The sequence below is a fragment of the Martes martes genome (genome assembly GCF_963455335.1).
Source record: "Martes martes genome assembly, chromosome: 1".
Classification (NCBI taxonomy): Eukaryota; Metazoa; Chordata; class Mammalia; order Carnivora; family Mustelidae; genus Martes; species Martes martes.
The window spans coordinates 18,310,383-18,325,697 of record NC_137888.1 but is presented as its reverse complement, the minus strand read 5'-3'; the positions used below and the strand labels follow the sequence as shown (position 1 = coordinate 18,325,697).

Below are 15,315 nucleotides of genomic sequence, written 5' to 3'. Positions count from 1 at the left end.
GCTTGTAAAGCACCTGAGAAATCAGGGTAATTAATTCTGAGGAGTCTTACCTGACTGTTTTAAGATATGACAGCTAAGCACTGCCAAACCATTGTTCCTGTGGTCGGCATTTCAAAATAAATTATTCTTGTTCCTTTGCCTTCCTGAAGACTAATCAAAGGAAACGTGAAGCAACAATAAGCTGGGAGGGTTTCCCTTAGGTTTCAAATCTCTTCTGGAACCATTTATGGTAATAGAATTTAATTAGTAACATATGTATGGACTGGAAGGGCGAAAGATTTTATGAACCCTCCTCCAGCAGGAGAGTTGAAAAATTAAATTCATACAACTGCCATATTTTAAGAGTGAAATTTAAGAGGGAGGGAAGTGCTAAGTTGTTGGTCATATAAAATCCTTAGTATTTTGAAGGTTGAACTATTAGGCCGTGAACTCTGGAGATCAGTTTCGTTATTATAAGTGGTCAAGTCCAGAAAGCTAAATAAACTCGTTAATAAGAAGAAGCCCATCATTTTGTGCAAAGGTAATTAGAGCCCTCACTAAGAAAAATTGTATCTTGGGGTGCCTGGTTGGCCCAGTGGGTTGGGCCTCTGCCTTCAGCTCAGGTCATGATCTCAGGGTGCTGGGATAGAGCCCCGCATCGGGCTCTCTGCTCAGCAGGGAGCCTGCTTCCCCCTCTCTCTCTGCCTCCTCTCTGCCTACTTGTGATCTCTCTCTGTCTGTGTCAAATAAATAAATAAAATCTTTAAAATAAAAAATTAAAAAAAGAAAAAGAAAAATTGTATCCCGAAAAATCTGATCTTGAAAGTTTTTTGTTTTTTGTTTTTTTAGAGAGGGAGAGTGCGCAGGCACGTTGGGTTGGGGAGGAGCAGAGAGAGAGAGAGAGAGAGAGATTGAGAATCTCAAGTATACTCATGCCAAATGCAGAGCCCAATGCAGGGCTTGATCTCACAACCCTGAGATCATGACCCGAGCTGAAATCAAGCATCGGATGCTTAACCGACTGAGCCCCCCAGGCGCCCTTTATTCTTGCAAGTTTTACAAAATGTGCACCCATTGCTTGGCCCTCCCACTTCACCTCCAGGGCCTCTGAGGTGCTCATGCAAGGGAGAGCCCCAAAACTTACGCCTCATTAAATTCACGGTCAGTCCTCCTTCCTTTATGTGTTTATTCATTCTATTTTATAAATCTTCTGATTCAAAAAAAGATTTAAGACATTAGCCGTGCTCTATCGTCCTCTGAGAAATGCAAAGATAGCTTCATCTGCAGATTATAAATTTGACGGGTTAGGAATATTAGAGAGTATGTTTGACATGCTGTGCTGATCCCTGTAAAACTCAATTTGTATCCATTACTGCATGTTTGCACTTCCAAAAATGAAAACATGGGATGCATCAAAGTGGTTCCCCAAATTCATTCAGTAAAGCAGAGAAATAAGACACTGGAGGTACCAAGAGCTTAAAACAAACATCTGTGTAGGCTCAGGGTGGAAAGAGCTTGGTAGATGGTAGAGTTCTACTGACATATGTTACTTAAGTGGATTTATACGTATCAGATGACTGCAAAATCACCAATTCACTACCCCCGAAACACACAGCTGTGTGTATCAGCTGTCAGGATGTTTTGCGCAGGGATTCCCAGACTCACGTACCTTGGTGATTCAGAACCAGGGTTCAGAGCCCAGATTCAGAAACCCGCTTTGAGGGGCGCCAGGGTGGCTCAGTGGGTTAAGGCCTCTGCCTTCGGCTCAGGTCATGATCCCAGGGTCCTGGGATCGAGCCCCATGTCGGGCTCTCTGCTCAGCGGGGAGCCTGCTTCCCCCTCTCTCTGCCTGCCTCTCTGCCAACTTCCGATCTCTGTCAAATAAATAAATAAATAAATAGGAAAAAAAAAAAAGAAACCCGCTTTGAACTCTTTCTCCAGAGCTGATCAAAACTCTGGAGAAATGATCTTTAATACCTGCTCTCAAAAATTATTTATTTGACAATTATACTGGTATGTTCATTTCTACTGAGAAATATAATTGTCAAATACTGGTGAAGGTTCTGGACTTTTTATCTTGAAAAACCATACTGAGATTTAGGAGTTAGTCTCTACAATGTCAGATTAAAAGGCAGGGAATAGTCTTAAATTAAAATGTCATCAAGCTATCAAAGCCTGATGTGCCATCTGAAGTAAAAGGATGTGCCGGGGCACCTGGGTGGCCCAGTGGGTTAAGCCTCTGTCTTCGGCTCAGGTCATGATCTCAGGGTCCTGGGATCGAGCTCCGCATTGGGCTCTCTGCTCAGCGGAGATCCTGCTTCTCCCTCTCTACCAGTCTCTCTGCCTGCTTATGATCGCCCTCTCTCTGTCAAATAAACAAATAAAAATTCTTAAAAAAAAAAAAAAAGGATGTGCCAAGACGCAGTCCAGACCACATGAGTCAATTAGTGAGAAGAGACATTCAGGTTTATTATCTTTACGTTTTTCATTTTAGTATTCTTTACCTTAACACCATGTGTCTATTTTGATATCTGACTACTTTAGTACTGATTTCTTGTTTTACAAGAAATAATAAAACTAATAAAGTTTGGGGGCCATTACTTCTTTGGCATCTTAATCTTAGGGAAAACCAGTCAGAACATCCAATGGTCACCATCCTTGTCTTCCATTGAATGTGTGATTTTCGTTAGCATCAGTTTTGGAAGATGACATTCCTGCATCTCGTCTTGAGAATCTACTCGATTTGAGTTGACTATTGTCATCTATCTAAAATCTATAGTTAATGCCAGTGGTGAACAAATTGTGTGTGGCTGGGATTGTCACTTGGGGAGTATTAAAGAAAGATCTCAGAATCCTAAAATTGCTTGTTTCATGTCCTCATGGGGAGTACCTGGTGAGAAATTCAGCTGTTGTTGGCTTTCTGATACCACAGGACACCGTTAAATTCGAAGATGTGCTTGAAGAACACTTTAAAAATTTTTTTGAGAATTTATTTTACTGTAAGAATTTAGTTCCCTTATTTCATTTCTAGCTAATATCACCCCCCAAATTTAATCATCCAGCTGTTTGGGTAACAGAATGCCTTGAAAGTTTTCCTAAATTTACTAAAGCATATAACTTATATGAAAACAACTGTGTATGCAATTCTGAAATACCATTCTTTTTGAACTCAAATGACTAAAAACAAAACAAAACAAAACAGAAAAGAGGAGGAGACATACCATTTTTGTTCAGTATTTAATAAATATACAAGTGTTATTCAAATTATTTGTCCAGTCTCCATAAATATTTGCCCATTAACATTTTTCGGCTAAAATGACAATTCATTATATACTCTCCGCACAATATCTTTACCCTAAAGATTGAAAATGGGTGTGAAGCCATTTTTAGAGCATCTGACAGAGTCGTGTTTGATGTCTTTCTCCTCAATGCCTTGTGCCAATCTGAGAATGGGGGGGAGGGGGGACGGTCTGTGGAACCAGGGTAACTAGATGTAAATGCGCGTCTTTGCTTCTCTGCATTCTAGCGTTGTGACCCTGAGCAAGGACCTCTCCCAGTCGTCACATCTGTCCAGTGAGGATTTTAACACAGAGGAGTCACATCTTACTTAGATGCTAGTTCTTAAGGGGAAAATTTATTCATAGTCAAAATCACTCTTTAATTCTTTAGGTCATCATTAACTCACCAGAACACCAGCAACGGGTAGCTCTAAAGCCAAGCACATCCTTTATTTTTCCTTGCATTTCGGTATGGTTTCCCTTTCTCTCATTAAAAGGGCCCGAAGGATTGCCTGGGTGGCTCAGTTGGTTTGGCAACTGACTCTTGGTTTTGACTCAGATCATGATTCCAGGTTTGTGGGATCTACCCCTGCTCTGCGCTCAGCAGGGAGTCTGCTTCTCTCCCTCTCCCCCTGCTCACATGCTCTCTCTCTCTCTCTCTCTCAAATAAAGAAATAAATCTTAAAAAAAAAGAAGGGCCAGAATGTCCAGTGTGAGAGGGTAGAAGGACAGGTCTCTGTTTCTTTCTCTGTCTTCCTCTCTCTCTCCTTCCCCCTCCCTTCCTCCTATCCCCTTCTCTCTCTTTCCCCCTATCCTCTCCCCCTCTCCCTACTCTCTAGACCTACTATGGTCAAATCATAGTGACATAAATGAGTATATTAACCTAACTCCTGATTCCTACTGCATTGGGATACATTTTACTCTATAAATATTTATTCATACTAAGTACTGAAAGTACTCTACATTGGAAACTAATACTACATTGTAGGTTAATTAATTGAATTGAAATTTAAAAAATGCAAATATAAAAAAAAACTTCCTTTTAAAAAAAATGTAAAAATAAATAAAAATATAAAGTCTCCTTTAAAAAATAAATAAATAAATACTGGGTAATATTATTTTATCTGTTACTACTGGCCCTGTGCATCTTTTCTATATTTGTTAATACAATAATTATTTATTAGTGATGGTCAAAACCACATGGCTATTAATTTTCATTTTTGAAAACTTACAAAATAACTCATATCCATGGTTTTTATAACTTGCTTTGATCATGGTACTCTGTAATGTGCTCCTCTGTAACACATCAATTTTCCCTCATCATGTTTCCAATTAAAAGTGTTACTTTAAATACTACTCTTATAGTAGATTTTAAAATTGTGGTATAAATATAAATATTTATTCTTAGTCATACTAAACGATCCTTAGTCACACGAGAATATTTTAAATGATTGATAGACAACATAAGAAATTTTATTCTTAGAGTTGAGGGTAAAGAAACACAAAAGATTTTGTTTGGTTAGGGATTACTTGACTTGGAGTTGTTAGCAGTTATGGAAATAATCATCTCTTAACCTCATTTTATGAACTTCTGCCCATGATTTTGGAACACATCCAAAACTATTAAAGATGTTTTGTAGCTAACTTTAAAACAATTGTTGACCTCAACCAGAAGACCTCCATGACGATTTTTTGTTTGTTTTCTTTTTTAACTCACTCTGGAAAGGTGAAGAAACAATAAAAATCAGTCAAGAAAGCAGCCAGCAGAGACTCTTCCCAACATCTGTTAGTGAAATGTTGGTACAAAATCCAACATTTTGTTTTCATAAAGTCATTGGGTTCAAGTTAAAAAAAAACAAAACAAAACACATACATACAACTGAATTCTAAGACCAGAAAGGCTAAAAACAAGAAAGAAATCTTATAATGTATAATTATTTTTTTAAGATTCAGAACTTTCTATTTAAGTAAGTTCATCATAGGTGACCACACATTTTAAGTGTTTTTACTTAATTAAAAGCAAACCTTGAAGTAAATAGAACCAGAGGAAGCACCATAGCTAGAAAACACTTAAAATCACAGAAATAAATATTCAGGTACCAAGAAATAGTATCTATTTATTAATTTACTAAAACCAATCCTCTTTATAATTGCTTTGCGTTCATAGTTTTGTCAATTCAGTGAATCCTCTCTTTTTTGGTGTTTGGGACTTTTTTTTTCCTATTCAAACATATACATAAAAGAAATTCTGAAGAAATTAATAGAATCCCTGAGTTAACAGCCATTTTTTACATAGAGCTTTTAAAGTGATTTTTGAAAATTTAATAAATTTTTCTTTGAGAGTGTTTTAGCAAGTAAGAAACTGGAATTGAGAAAAGGGGAAAATATTTGGACCCAGTCCTAAATCCTCCAGTCTCAGATTGGACTGACATTCGCCTCAAATGAAAGACGACCCGAGCCTGCCGAAGAAAATAAACACTCTCAGTAGGCAGTGCAGGGTTTGAAAAGTTCAAAGATATAATGATGTGGAGGGAACCAAGATTATCTTTTTCTATTTTGCCCAGATTTTCCCCTCAACTGGTTTCTAGGGAATATGAGTCTTCATTGTTCTGTCTAAAAAATCTACGAAAATAGTTCAAAAATCACGAGAAATGCCTGTCACAATCAGAACTTCTCTGAAGGCACTAATTTACACATTGCTAAAGAAGAAAAGAGGCTTTTTCAAAGTGTGCTTTGAAAGTTTCACAGAATAATGATTTGGAATCAGAATCATCGGATAAACGTTCCGCGATTGTGTCATTTAAATGTAGGTGTAACACAGAATGAACGCAGGAGGTCCTGGCTTTTCTGGCTTGGCAAGCTTAGTGTCTTCCCTCCCTCTGGCTCTCTTGAAGATCTGGACCTCTTTACACATTACAAAATAAAACTGGGGAAGGAGGGGAGGAACTGGAAAAGAAAAGCATATAGGGGTGAGGGTGGGGTTCAGAGAATTATGGCACATAGTCTGGTATGTGGCAGAAGGGAAAAGGGGGATACTTAAAAAATTGGCTTGGACCCCTTCATAATTTTTTTTTTTTAATACACAAGCAAAAGTTGTATTTTGAAATCACTCTTTGGTGACCTGACATCTCTCTAAGACTGGGCCACGTAGGTCCCTTCTTTATACGCACAGATTTACAGTTGTCAATAAAAGCAATCAGCCCAGTTCTACATTCTTCCCAGTAGCCACCAGCTTTGCCGATTTGTTTAGTGAAGAGGTTTGCAATTGAGAGATACAGAACCTGAATAGTTAAACAGTGTTAGACGGGAGAACTAGCCACGTAAGGCCTTTAGGTTTCTAAGAGTTTTCATTTCATTCACAATTCTATTTGCGTCCAGGCTTCTAAGGGAGAAAAAAAGAGAAGAAAAGTTATCCCAGATTGCATGTATTCCTAAGGACCAATGAAGTCTTAGCACAGTGTCATAATTTACATGTCAGTGTCTCTACAAATGAATAAATCAAAGATGGTGTGCTATGTGAAACACTTTTCTCTCCTTCCCAGAAGTGTAATATATTATTTCATACCCAAGAAATTCTGATCTTGTAGGAACTTTTTTTGAAGTCCTTGAACTCATGGGTTTTTGGTCCTTCTTTAGTCTATTTATTTCTATTCCTGGTTCTTCAAAGCAGACTCACTGTTAAGTATAAGCATTGGTTTTCCACCAAGTGTGATTTCCCCACCCCCACCCTCTGGGGGTGTTTGGGAAGGTCTGGAAGCATTTTTGGTTGTCATGACTTGGGTTTGCCATAGGGGAGATGGAGGTTCTACTGGCGCACAGTGGGCAGAAGCCAGGGATACAACAAAACGTCCTTCCGTGCCCCGGACAGCCCCCCACAACAAAGAATAAGCTGGTTCCAACTGTTAGTAGTGTCAGGATGGAGGAACCTCAGCTATGGCCTCCCTGCTGAGATGACCATGGCGTGCTACTTCTCCAGTTACCGCCGCCCAGCTCCCATCCTCCCATTGTACTTCAGAGCCAGTCCTTAGCCTTCCTTATAAACACCAGTTTCCCACCGTATCCCATCTTCATTAGATCAGTGGACCTTTCCACCTGGCATCCTTGCTAATCTGCAGTGCTTCCTCATAGGTCAGCTTGGGGGGAAGCATGATGTGGGGCCGGTCTAGTCCTATAGTAATAAACTCCTCGGGCTACTGGATGAGCTCAAATCCCAGCCCCACCACTTACTACTTGCATAACCTTGACCAAAATTTCTTACCCTCTCTGGGTGTTTCCCCACCTGCAAAACAGATGGATAAATAATGGTACTGGACCACAGAGAATTGTTGTGAGAGTTCAGTGAGTTAATGTTTGCAAAGCACTGGGAGTGTTGCCTAACACCGACGTGCTTCATAAACGTTAGCTGCTGTTGGGGTGCCTGGTTGGCTCAGTCAGTTAAGGGTCTGACTTTTGGTTTCAGCTCAGGTCATGCTCTCGGGGTCATGATCTCAGGGTTGTTAGATTGGCCCCACGTCCATCGTGGAGCTTGCTTAAGATTCTCTGTCTCCCTCTGCACACCCCACCACCCCGAAATAAATAAATAAATCTTTTACAAAATGAAATTTTCTGTTTAAGTTTATGAAAGTGATGATGATCTCATCGTCGTTGTCATATTATTTACAGATCGCATTAGTCACCGTAATTGGTCAGTCATTTCAATCCTATAGACCATTCCTGGAAAAATCATTGAAATGTTCGGGAGAAAAATAAAGATGTTCTGCTTGCATTTTTCATCATATGTGTATACCCAAGGTTTATATGCAATATATGTTATATATACTTTTCCTAGTCAAAAATACGTTAAATGACCCATTTCTATATGATGTAGGTGTAATCAGGGATAAGTTTGTAAAGCAACTTAAACCCTTAAATAATTAGCCTTTATCTTAAAGGGGCAATACCTTAAGCACTAGAGCATACTGGGTTAAATTAAGGACAAAGCCGCTTGTTTAATAATCAGGCTTGGGGCTCCTGAGGGGCTCAGTCCATTGAACATCATCGGACTCTTGGTTTCAGCTCAGGTCATGATCTCGGGGTCCTGGTATCTAGCCCAGACTCAGGCTCTGCGCTCAGCAGGGAGTCTGCTTCTCTGCCTCTCCCTCTGCCCCTCCCTCTGCTCATACTTTCTCTAAGATAAATAAATATATCTTTAAAAAAAAAAAAAAAGCCTTTCACAGTCAGGCTTGTCAGATTGTGTTGTCTGTCCTGGGGCCCTGACAGATCCATGGGTTTTGCTTTGGGAAAGGAGGGCAGAAAACCACAATACAGAAAATGGAAGAGACATAGATGGTTTGACTTGGTTTTTCTTATTTTGATACTTTAAAACTTATGGGTTATGCATGTGTGAAACAGCCAGCGAACCTTAGGCCAGTTTTCCTTAATGTTGCATTCCATTCAAACATTTGCAAGTGGTCTTCGGTGCTATTTTAATCATCCTATCTGTTTTAATCTTTCAGATCATAAGGCCTATGGATTCTCTGTCCCAAAAGACCATCAAGTGGTCACAGCAATAGAATATCAAGGTAGAGTAACTTATGCTTCTCACGGACTGTGTTGTTCAAATGACTCACAAGTATGACATGTGTGATGTTATCTATTTGTTGGACTGTCTGCCTTCCCTCACACTAATTCTTCCTTCCGAAATGCTGCTCTGTGCTGTTTCCACTTGAGAACTTTCTCCCACCGCCTCCGTGGAAATTTTGGACATGCGATGAAAGACCCGATGTACAAAGAAGGCCTCTAATTGCGTATATTATCTGCAGCAAAGCAGATCTAATTTGTGAAACTGGTAAATGGAGGTCCTGCAAAGTTTCCAGCCAGCTGGATATGATAAATGGAAATTAATGCTGCAAACTCCACTCTACTTCATGTTTTTTGGGTTTTTTGGGAGGTGGGTAAAGAGTCTGTTTCTTGTTTTTATTTTTAAGATTTTATTTATTTATTTGACAGAGATAGATAGAGAGAGGGAACACAACAGGGGAGTGGGAGAGGGAGAAACAGGCTCCCTGCTGAGAAAGGAGCCCCATGCAGGGCTCGATCCCAGGACCCTGGGATCATGCCCTGAGCTGAAGGCAGACACTTAACTGACTGAGCCACCCAGGCACCCCTCTACTTCATGTTTTTAAGATGACATTAATATAGCCTATTTTGGGGTGCCATCTTGTTATGTATTTAACTTCTTAAATATATTTACAGTAGGGGGTTGGTGTTTAATGGGTATAATATTTCACTTCTGCAAGATGAAAAAGTTCTAGAGATTGGTTGCGTAACAATGTGAATATACGTAACACTACTGAATTATTAAAAATCATGAAGATGGTAAAAAGTTGAAAAGTGTTAAGATGGTAAATGTTAAGATATGTGTATTTAACCACAATTTAAAAAAAATTAAAGCCTCTAGTACCCAAGGAAAACTTTATAAGGGCTTTTATAAGTTTGCTTCAAATATTGACCACCTACTACTGTTATGAAATCTCTTTTACCCAGAACACAGTAATACTAGGCAACCAGAAGATTTATCATATCCTAAGTGTGATGCTCGTTTGAGCCGGAGATTGTAAACATTTAAGAAACAAGTTTCAAAAGAAAAAAAAAAAAAGAAACAAGTTTCAAATGTGTCTGAGCTCTTGTCTTCAGGCACGTCTTAGGTTCCTGGAGTAGGGAGACATAGGTTTGAAGGAAAGAGACAAAGATTAAAGAAGAGAACTGTGGGTAGGAAGGAACTAAGTAAATTAGTATTTAACTAGTACTTATAATAGTGCCCAGCCCACAGCGTTACATGTGCTTCTTCAGTAAAAATATGCTACAATAAGAATCAGCCTGCCATTCACAAGTAACACATCACTTGATAACAAATTACTGGAACAACTATTTCAATTAATGAAGTCCTAATCTATTGCATGATAAAGCTCAAAAATACTCACTCTTTATCATGAATTAGTTTTAAGTGTAGAGACGTGGGAAGAACAAATTAATGATTGGGAGTGATGTAGGGCTATGAAGCACTTGTAGAGAGGATAGACAGGGCCGGACATGGTGTTGAAAAGGAGACCAGAAAGGCCAAGAGAAGGACCACACAGTGAGAGGGAAAGACGGACCAGGATTCTGTAAGGACAAAAGAAGTTAATTGTCCTACTCTGTACTTTCCTGAAGGTTCTCACTGTTGGGCCCAACTGGTACCATGAATGGACATCCCTACCTGCCCCCCCAACCACCCAGGTCCTATGGCATATTATCTCAGTTAGGATGCCAAAATTATACTCTACAGTCTTACATTACTTAAAAAAAAAAAAGTAGTGAAGTGAAATTCACATAACATAAAACCAGCACATTCAAGTGAATGGTTCAGTGGCATTTAGTACATTTACAATGTTGTGTAACTACCACCTCTGTCTAGTTCCAAAAATTTCCATCACTCCAAACTAAAATCGTGTGCCATTTACATTATTTTCTAATGAGTGTTTCTTTTTTAATATAAAAAAATCCTTCTTTAATTTATTGCAGCCAAATGTTTGTCTTACTCCTGAATAAGTATTTTTTATTTTTATTTATTTTTTTAAAGATTTTATTTATTTATTTGACACACAGAGAGACATCACAAGTAGGCAGAGAGGCAGGTACAGAGAGAGGCGGAAGCAGTCTCCCCACTGAGCAGAGACCCCGATGCAGGACTCGATCCCAGGACCCTGAGATCATGACCTGAGCCGAAGGCAGAGGCTTAACCCATTGAGCCATCCAGGTGCCCTATTTTTATTTTTTGTTTGTTTGTTTCCCTTCTGCTCTTTTTAATTAAGAATTATAGGGGCACCTGGGTGGCTCAGTCAGTTGAGCATCCGACTCTGGATTTCAGCTCAGGTCAGGATTTCAGGTTCCTGAGATAAAGCCCCACATTGGGGGAGTGCGGGGGAGGAGGACTCTGCCCTCAGCGGGAGTCTGCTTCTCTCCCTCTGCCCCTTCCCCCACTCACATGCTCTCTGTCTCTGTCTCTTTCTCTCTCTCAAATAGAATAAAAAAAATTTTTAAAGAAAAAGATGTATTTTCTGATTCTATTTTATATGTACCCCAGTTGTTCCAACTTGGCTCTCCTTAAAGCAAAAATAAATTTCTATCTTCTTCCACATTTTTAGTTGTAGCATATTTCATGCAGTGGCTTGATTTTAGTTAAAGTGTAAAATATCTTGTGATTTGTGTATATGTGTAGGTATGTTCCACCTCATTCATTTCATTTTTTTTTTTTTTTGTCTCTTGTCTCTCTGATGTCAACAAATCATGAATTAATTCCTTCTTTGCAGTACTGCTGTTTTGTATCATTTCCCATAGTGGTGCCAAGAACAGAATGAGACCGAAGTGAGAGCAGCTTTGCTAGGCTTATAAATTATATGAGCAGCCTCTATGCAGAATGTCCAACACTGTGAGCTATGAATCAGTTTAATAGCATGCTTTTCTTCACAGAAGTAATTTCTTGGTAATTTTTCAGAGCTGTGTTGGTTGTAGCAATTCTATTTTTGCATTACATAAGATTTTCATGATTTTTAACTTGAGCACAGAGAATAAAATCAGAAGATAATTAGCAGTACAGAATCCTAGAAAAATTAAAATTCACAGTGATTTCTAGCGATATGATTCCTAAAATGACTGTTTTGCTACATGAAAATATTATTGCTTATATGCTTTTTCTAAACAAAAGAATCATCTTTCCTTGACCCGAAGGAAACATATTTTTGGAAATGAAATGATCATCTTAACAAAAAACTTGATGCATTTTTATGCTTTAGTATGCCTTGTTTTGGGAAAATAGGATTTATGTCTGTATCCTATCCTGCTGTCTCAAAGGTACAGGTTTTAGCTCAAATTTAAGTGATTCTTAGGTAAATTTGGGTTGTAGAAAGCGAGGATTTCTATCATGTCATGGCGTACTTACAACTACAACTAAAAGAAGTTTGTCAGGGGTGAAAACAATAATAACCATTGATGGAACACGCTATGTAGGAAGTACCACAGACACCCAAGTGTATCAATAATGTATTCCCTCACTTAACTTCACAACAGCTTCATGAGATGAGTACTGTTACTTTCTTTCTTTTTACAAATCTGAGTATAGGGATGCCTGGGTGGCTCAGTCGGTTAAGCATTTGACCTCGTTCGGCTCAGGTCATGATCCTGGCGTCCTGGGATTGAGCCCCCCTCATTGGGCTCCTTGCTCAGCGGAGAGTCTGCTTCTCCCCTGCCCCTCACCCTGTTCATGCTCTCTCTCTCTTTCCCTCTATCTCTATCAAAATAAATAAAATCTTTAAAAGCAAACAAACAAACAAACAAATGTGAGTATAATGTTCAAAAACAGTAATTTCCCCAACAGCACACACATAGTGTATGGCGGAGGTCTGACTCCAAAAGGCCATGCCTTAAACTACTACCTTATGGTAATAATCCTAAGGGCTGCATACAAGATTATACTGGTCATGCATTTTAACTGAAAATAGAGAGGCGAGTCCATGGTAGTTAGCTTCTCAGTTCATCTGGTTCTTTATCCTCAGATGTTGACCCCATGATTCCAGCTGACTTTCTGACCCCCAGTTATGGGGGGTCACAGTGTTGGCACCTTCGGATCGGGGCACTGACTATGGTCTTGCTTGGAGTGTCCCAAGCAAGATGGTGAATTCCAACTTCGAATTCTAGGAAATGTGTTCTCACATTCTAAGGAATCCTAATTTCTTTTTTTCAGTCTTTAGTCAGATGGGTCACTCTCTAAATGAGTTGAACTCTGACCACTCAGGTGTTTTGTAATTGTACACTAACACTCCTGTTCTACAAAGCGGAGTGGAGTAGAGCACTCATTACCTCCTGATGTAGCATTTAATTCACTTTATGATATTTCTTTTAAACAGTTGTTGTTGTTTTTTTTTAAGATTTTATTTATTTATTTGACAGACAGAGAGAGATCACCAGTAGGCAGAGAGGCAGGCAGAGAGAGAGAGGGAAGAGCCCAATGTGGGACTCAATCCCAGAACCCTGAGATCATGACCTGAGCCGAAGGCAGAGACTTAACTCACTGAGCCACCCAGGCGCCCCTATGATATTTCTTGTGTGCCTGACTCCCCCTGCAAAGTGTGAGAGCTGAAAGAACGGGGATCTTTGTCTTGTTCACTGATACAGCTCAGGAACAATGCTGGACACACGTACTCAAGTCTGAGGATGACCTATACCATCGCTTCACATCTTCCATGGTCGTTGTGAGTGAGGCGGGAGCAGTGTCATTGCATTTAGGAAAACCATTGGTTTTGTTTTTGAATATAATTTGTGCAGAGGTTTTCCAGAGAGCAATGAGGACAAAAGTCAAATCTTCTTGGTGAAAAAGGCCATGCGTGTGTTTGTCTGTGTGTGTATGTGTGTGTGTGTGTGTCTGTGTATGTAGTTAAATATATGAAACAATGTGACTGAAATACAAATTTATTCCTAGGACTTGAGCGTGTGGGCTAAAAATGAGTGTGGGTGTGTGTTTAATTGTTGGAAACTCAACAAAATACGGGAAGGAAACCTATCTCAAACTCAAGACTCCGGAAAGTCACCACCCATTCTCCTTAATCAACAGAACAGAACCGTGTTTCCTCAGACAAGTCCCTCAGCACACATTTGTCTTTGTAGCATAATCGTAAACATGTCTGTAAAACGATGTCTCTTTGTCATGTAAAACCTGCTCTAAAAACTTTAGGCACCCTTGAAAACAATTCTGTGGGTATTTTTCTTTCTCTTGTCTTTCTTTTCTCTGTCCTATTTTCTGTTTTCCATTACCTTGTATTCTGTTTCTCTATTTCTAGCAATATGTATGGAACTAAGGAAAATTAGGAACCACATATAACAAAAAGGAACACCATAATTTTATCACATAGAAATCATCACTGGGTTCATATTTTCATACACATTTCTATAAGCTTTTTGTCCATATCTATGTGTATATTAATAAAACCTGGGATAATACAAGTATTGCTCTCTAATCTACCATATCATGTAATATCCTGAATTTTTTTTAATGGCGTTAAATCTGCTACATCAAAACCAGAGGTATGGAAAAGATTTGAACATAATTTCTCCTCTAGTCAAAGCTGTGTGCTTTTGGGGTCAAACTGTATGCACCGTGAGGAAAAAAAGTCTCAGAACTATGAAGGTGACACTCTAGGGAGCGTGACTGAAATGTACTTTGAAAAATATTTACAACCAGAGGTTTCCTTTTGTCAACTCAAAGCAGCTGGTAGGTAAGTGCTGGGCTCCCCCGCCCACCCCCACCCCCACCATGGCTAGTCATCTGATTTGGACAGTTAAAAGAGGGGTTCCTTCGGAGGTTCCAGGAATTTTTAATGACGTAAGTATGGTAAATTTCCTGCAATAAAGTGACTTAAATGAGTTATAGTGAGGCAGTTAAATGTGATGCCAAGATTAAATCTTCTCAAAATTTATCTGGATAGAGATAAGAAATAGAAATTCGTGATTTAATAGAAGATCATATCAGGTTTGTATCAATATATCCACAGAAAGGATTATCAAAGAATGGGTCTGAGTGAGGACACAGCATGTTGATGGAATGTTTGTGGATCCCACAGGCTGCACCGAGTGCCTTTCTCTGTTTACCTCCATGGCACTCATGGCACTTATCACAAGGGAATAAAATTACATTATCTTATTTGTCTCTTCTCTTAGGCTATAAACTCCCTGACGACTGAGGCTGGGAATAGTAAGATAAATGATAAATAATTGATCATAACTGCCATTTTTCAATTACTTACCATGTCCAGGCATGTGCACTCTGCATGTATTACTGTATTTGAAGACTCACTACAACTCTGTGACATACTATCTTATTTCACAGGTGGTAACTGAGGCTCACGAACTACGGTCAGTAGCCTAGTGTCATGCAGTTGTTATGGAGAAGAGCTCTAATGCTTTTGGTTCATAGGGGGCTAAGCCATCATGGTGCCCATTGAAGTAATTTATGAATGAATGAATAAGTGAATGAATGAATGAATGA

The 15,315-nt window shown here is 39.2% G+C and overlaps 1 protein-coding gene across 2 annotated transcripts in view; it reads left to right on the top strand.

The window, feature by feature from the left end:
- Positions 1 to 15,315, top strand: part of JAM2 (junctional adhesion molecule 2) — a 62,520-nt gene that overhangs the window by 27,305 nt on the left and 19,900 nt on the right. For both annotated transcript variants that reach the window (XM_080809907.1, XM_080809908.1), the window contains exon 2: positions 8,753 to 8,818. In XM_080809907.1, the coding sequence (XP_080666033.1) occupies positions 8,753 to 8,818 (66 nt within the window). The remainder of the gene's footprint in view (positions 1 to 8,752; positions 8,819 to 15,315) is intronic.